The 5,453-nt window shown below is 51.6% G+C and overlaps 1 protein-coding gene across 1 annotated transcript; it reads right to left on the bottom strand.

Moving 5' to 3' along the window:
• Positions 1-1,286: 1,286 nt before the first annotated feature.
• Positions 1,287-4,243, bottom strand: LOC100904363 (GTP-binding protein RAD). Its single transcript, XM_003741710.1, has 4 exons — positions 3,553-4,243; positions 3,092-3,201; positions 2,527-2,767; positions 1,287-1,642 (listed from the first exon to the last, which is right to left on the bottom strand). Exons 1-4 carry the CDS (start codon positions 4,241-4,243, stop codon positions 1,287-1,289), a joined length of 1,398 nt encoding a protein of 465 aa, XP_003741758.1.
• Positions 4,244-5,453: the final 1,210 nt, after the last annotated feature.

The raw sequence follows: 5,453 nt of genomic DNA, 5'->3' as shown, positions 1-5,453 counted from the left end.
AGCCGAGAATCAAGGTCAACTGACAGCCGTCGTTCCGAAATCGGGCAGGATGTCGCTTGTGGTGATGATTTTGTTCTGGCCTTCCCCAGAACCCTAGCGAGACTCCATGTCAGCCTTCAACTAGTTCCGGCTTTTCCAGACCCCCAGACCCATGAGAGTTTATCTCCGTAGCTGCTGACCTCGGATGGGCTGCAATGCAACGCCGCATTGTGGACAGTCATAGTGAGGGGAACTCCCTCGTACGTGGGGAGTCGGCGATCAGCTCACGTTTCTCAACTCAGTTTCGAGTTTCGACAGCGCTGCGAACAGTTGCAGCGTCGGAAATCGACGAACAGATCCGTGCCCCGCTAATTCTCCAGGAGTCTTCCGACAACCAGGATGATTGCCCCGAACGCATTTCTCGAAATTCCATCGTGCTCCGGTCAGAAGAGCGCCTTTTCGGACCTCACCCGTCGAATCATCGAATATTCTCTGGAACCAAAAAGTGTGAAAAAACCACGCGTCCTCATGCTCTGACTGTACGAAAATTTATTCTTCGGTTCCTTTATGACTCTAAACGAGATAAGAACTTTTGGTATAGCTTTTGTTTTCTGCTAAAAAGCTCAGAGGTCGCAGGTTGTTTGTGTGCGGAAAGCTCTTTGTATTGCATTGAGCTCCAGAAACGGGGGTACGCTTAGGTCTATCAACCGTACACAGAGCCACGTTGCAATATACCAACGCAATTAGATTTATTTGGCATCAGCAACAATATGCCACGTGTCGATTGCGGCTGACAACTGACCAAGCTCTCATCACCGTCTCATCACAAGCTCTCAGTCAACGGCGAACTCGCACTAATCAGGCTCAGCTTTGTTCGATTCGATGCGATCGCGAACTTTCTGCCTCCGGGAGACCCTGACGCGGTTCGAGTGAAGTTTCCGGACTCGATCCAAGTCTCTCCATCGATCCGATTTTGGCGGAGCCCTCCTCTTTAAAATTGATTCCCGCCTGTCCTGATCCTTCCCAACCCCCCTGAACCAAATTTCGGATGCGCAGCGACTCCATCAGACACGGTCGAAACGTCTACCACGCTCGTAAGTCTCCACATCCGCGCTGCGATAGACTCGCCTCAAGCAGGGAAACTTATTGTATGTCGCTGTTTAATCAAGGTCGGCTCGGAGTCTTTACTTCGTTCAATGTTACTTTGTGTCGGAGATCGATCGATTGTTCTGAAAGCTCATAATCTCGTATCTGTCGCGTGCAGAGTAAACAAAACGGGAGGGCGTGATTTGAGCATGGATGTCTGTCTATAGAACGTGCAAGTCATCATAGGAATGCGTCTTTAATGAATCGCACTTGGTCCAGAATTTGCTTATAAAGCCACGGGCCTTATAGCATATTGATCTCGCCACCGATGGCCGTCTGACCGTGATTGGAGAGAACGCTGTTATTGAAGCTCGATGACCGGTGGGATCGGGACTTAGGGACGCGGCCCGGGAACGGATGGGTACGTTGAGGTTACACCACGCGGGAACGGATCCCGAGCGTTGCTTGAGACGGAGCTGTTTGAGTATTTTCACAAGGACATCGTCAACGTTGTGTCCTATGCAGGCCGACATTTCCATGAATTTCAAGTCATGCTTCTTCGCGAAAGCTTTGGCCTCTGTAAGGGTTCGAGAGAGAAGAAAGTTGTTAGCGATTTCCGACCGGAGGATGATGCCGAGAGTAAGCTGATTCGTCGAGCCCGATCCCACCTAGGTAGGGCATCTCGGGACTAGCGCTTGTTCTCGGCGATAGGAAATCTCCGAGCTGGGTGCAGAAAAATCCACCCGTAGCGAATGGCACTGCGTCCTTCGATGCGTACTCGTTTGAAAGTCGATTCGGATTCTTCGTTTCTGAAGGCATGGGAGCATCGTTCGCGTTTGGAGAAATAATAAGCAAAGGCTTCGCTGCAGGAGCTCGCATCGAAGCCCCGTTCATTGGGCGCCCAATTACGCGAATGACTGTTCTGACAGAGGAACGGGCGAACTCCTCGACCACCGTCGCTCCATAGCTCGCCCGAACCAGAACTTGTCGGGCGCGAAACAGAGCCGGCAGAACAATATCCATATCCTGAAACGCAATATCGACTCTCCGGGAGAGATTCTGGATCCGAGCAGGGAAGTGTCCGCGAATCTCGTCGCAGATCTATCGCAACGGAAACCATCTCGCGATGTCTGGATCGAGACTCGCTTGTTTCTCTCTGGAGACCTTCAGAGCGTTGGAACTCTCGTTTGTCTCCGCGTGCCGATCGGTGATTTTTGCTCACTGGATGCCGTTCGCGATTTCGATCGTGATGAGAATGCAGGCTGCAGTTTCCGAATTTACAATGGAACGGGCGTGCGAAATTTTCCACATGTGGATCGGTGGAAACTTTTCTCGTTGTCCCTCCAGATCGCTCCGAAAGACCTCTGTTTGCTTCGTCTTGGCTCGGACAAAAACGCAGCTAAGCGCTCCTCTGCAAAAATTATAACCTACATGGAGTGGAGGGAAAGCTTCCACGCTTACCTTCGTTAGAGACGCATCTCCTCCGAGCTAAGTCGGCCTTATTCGCAGCCAGAAAAATCGTTTTCGTAATGGGCCGGCTAAGCGTCGTGTTGGTCGCTGACGATCTCCGACGTCCTTTTGAATACCCACAAAGCGTACGAAGCTCGCAAATGGCGTCCTCGGCGAAATTCCAACTTTCCCGGTCCGTTATCGAATACACGACTACGAAAGCGTCGATCTCTTCGATGTGTTGCTTTGTGATCTGCGCAAATAGACAAGAGAGCGGTGAGGAATTTGAGAGACGAAATTCTAAACGCAGATCTCCCACCAAAAACCACAACTCCAGAGGGAGCGGTGATTTTATTTGTCCCGCTCCCCGAGTCGGGACTCACTCCTGCCAGTCAGCGAGGGCATCCCTAGACAATTTTTGAAAAGGTCACCGATCGCAAGCGAGCCACTGTGCGGTGGGGATTCGAAATGCGGAGCTGTCTTTCAAAAATGTTGGCAATTCAGGTGGACAGCGCGTCTCGAGCGGGATCGCTGGAGGGCCAGGGAGTAGAGAAAAATTGCCGTTTTGGCCACCTACCACGTTGTCGGTGGTTTCATCGAACTCGACCTCGAATTCCTCGCCGTCAAGCATCACCCGCGTCGACTGAGTGTCCACACTGTTCCTCGCGGACGAAGGCGGGCTCGTAACTGGAAGAATGAAATGAAAATTAGCTACCGGAATGTTTCGTGAGGATACACTCTACTCACTTCCGCGCGACGACGGAACGAGAAATGTGAAGAGCAAAGATCAGGCAGCAGGAGTTTATCGTTTCCGACTCTTCTTGCGCATATCAGACTTCCTTCAGTGGAAAGGGGGAGGTCTGGGGCGAGTTCAAAACCAATCGGGGGCCCGCGGTGCGGAAAATCTCTTCCCATTGAAGCAATCGGACCCTCGTTTCCGCAAAGTCCCCTCGTGAGGAGCGGAATGCCGGAAATCGTTTTGTTCGCCTGCTAAATGGGGAGCTCCGGAGAATAGATTCCCGTCGAGGGAGCACTTACTGATTTCAAGGTGACCGTCCTCATTAACGGTGTCGGTACAGCCTTCGATGAATTGCCGAATCAAGCAGGATTTCCCAACTCCTTGACTTCCAATGAGTCGCACCCGGAACAGAGGCGGTCCGGTGTCTTCGGGATCTTCGGTGCATGAGCTCGTGCTCCGTCGGCGTTCTTCGAGATTCGATAGTACAACGTCACCTAGGTTCAGGATATTCCCCCTCGACGTTATAGAAAACGATCGGCACCGGTAGCCCGAAGGCGGCTCGAGATGGGATTTGGGTGAGCTCACCGCACCGGGAGAGCGTTTCCGGTGGAATTCGGCCCAGGGGTCTTCGTCGAGCTCTTTCCATAAATTCCGACCGTTCGGGGATCGACTTCCGGGCACTCCTAGCGATCTCCGTCTTCCTTTGGTCTGTTTGTTTCTATTGCGAGATATCCGATTGGGACTTGCCGACGCGGACGATACCGGTGACCGGCTCGGGGGGGAAAGATTGTTGGACGTGGCTCTCGGCGTATCGGAGCAGAACTCCTTGAACAGCTGATGCGGTGAAGTACTGAGGTCGGGCACCGATAAACAGTGCATGGAGTCATTTTTTGGAACGCACAAGCTTTGGCACACCGAGTACTCTGTGTAAGGTTCACTGTGCCGCTTTTTCGGCTCAATTACAGGAGTCACTGAGAAATCGACGTACATGGTGATTTATGCAAATAGCGATTTGAGTATCGATCGTTGCAGGGACGGCAATGCAGTCCGAACGGGGAACTTGCCGATCAGTGAACTTTCCGATAGGAAATATCGGCTCGAGTTCATCGGAAGGAAAGTTCCTGCACGTGCACTGTACAAGCTAGACTGGAGATTCCCTCGTTGGCTGGGGCACCTTTATAAGAACCTCGACTCCCGTAGGTGAGGGCATCGGCAAGGGTAGCTCCAGCCGTCAAACCTCTCCCCCTCACTGATCGAGATCCTGCTGACTCAAAGCCGGGGCGATCGCGGGTGACGTCATGCTGCTTTACTCAATGACGGAAACGTCGCGCGTGCATTCACAAAAAAGAGAATTTTTATCCGAAGGAAGAATTTCCAGCCAGAGCTGGTTATCTATTTCTGCAAAGTTGATCACGTCTATGAAAATAAGGGCCGTCTCGTTGCAATAAATACCTCACGGAGCGCCCGTACGCCAATCGAAAGGTATGCAGAGCGCTCCGTTTCTTCCTGACCTACTGACACAGAGAATTCGGACTCGAGGGAAGAGATGAGCAAGCCACGACGAGCCCCCGATGAACGTACATATGGCACAAGACTCCATTTGAAAAACGCACGGAGTTAAAGGTTGGATTCATCCGCATCCCACGCGGAGCGACTCAACGGAACTATTGGTAGGACAAGGGGAAGTTCGTTTCCTTCCTGACTGAAAACATCAGACTTTCGTCGTTCGGAATCGATCATGAAAAGGTTCCAGATGACGTGCCATTCATCCAGACTTCATTTCATGGCCGCATGTCTGTTCCCGCAAGGCATATCATTAGACTTCATGTCAGTCTTCTCGCGGCTCAACTCAGAAGAGCTCAGGTCTCTATCGAGAACCTCAAAGTTCTCAACAAGAGAATCGTCACGAGCATCAGTCTCCTACAAGTTCCAAGGAATCATATTGGGTAGCGAACCCTTCTTCAATGTTCAAAGCAGATCTGATTGGGCATGAAGCGATGAGTGGATTAGGGGGAGAAGCTGAGTTTCGCCGTCACAATCGTTATCGGCACTGGAAGAGTTGCGAGCATGGGAACTAGAAACAAGTTCTCTTTCCGGTTCCATCACTGTTCTGAGCCGCATTCATTCGCCCAGAATATTACGAATCGAAACCACAGCTGATGAATTATTCCACGACGAATGAGGGAAGCGAATCGTTGGC

The sequence above is a fragment of the Galendromus occidentalis genome, unplaced genomic scaffold (genome assembly GCF_000255335.2).
Source record: "Galendromus occidentalis unplaced genomic scaffold, Mocc_1.1 scf7180000077191, whole genome shotgun sequence".
NCBI classification, from domain to species: domain Eukaryota; kingdom Metazoa; phylum Arthropoda; class Arachnida; order Mesostigmata; family Phytoseiidae; genus Galendromus; species Galendromus occidentalis.
This window is presented reverse-complemented; position numbering and strand designations above follow the sequence as displayed.

Coding starts and splice junctions, on each gene's coding strand:
- LOC100904363 (XM_003741710.1), bottom strand. CDS start 4,243: ATGTACGTCGATTTCTCAGTGACTCCTGTAATTGAGCCGAAAAAGCGG. Junction 3,202..3,552: donor GGACGGTCACCTTGAAATCA/GTAAGTGCTCCC, acceptor TCATTCTTCCAG/TTACGAGCCCGCCTTCGTCC. Junction 2,768..3,091: donor ATGAAACCACCGACAACGTG/GTAGGTGGCCAA, acceptor CTATTTGCGCAG/ATCACAAAGCAACACATCGA.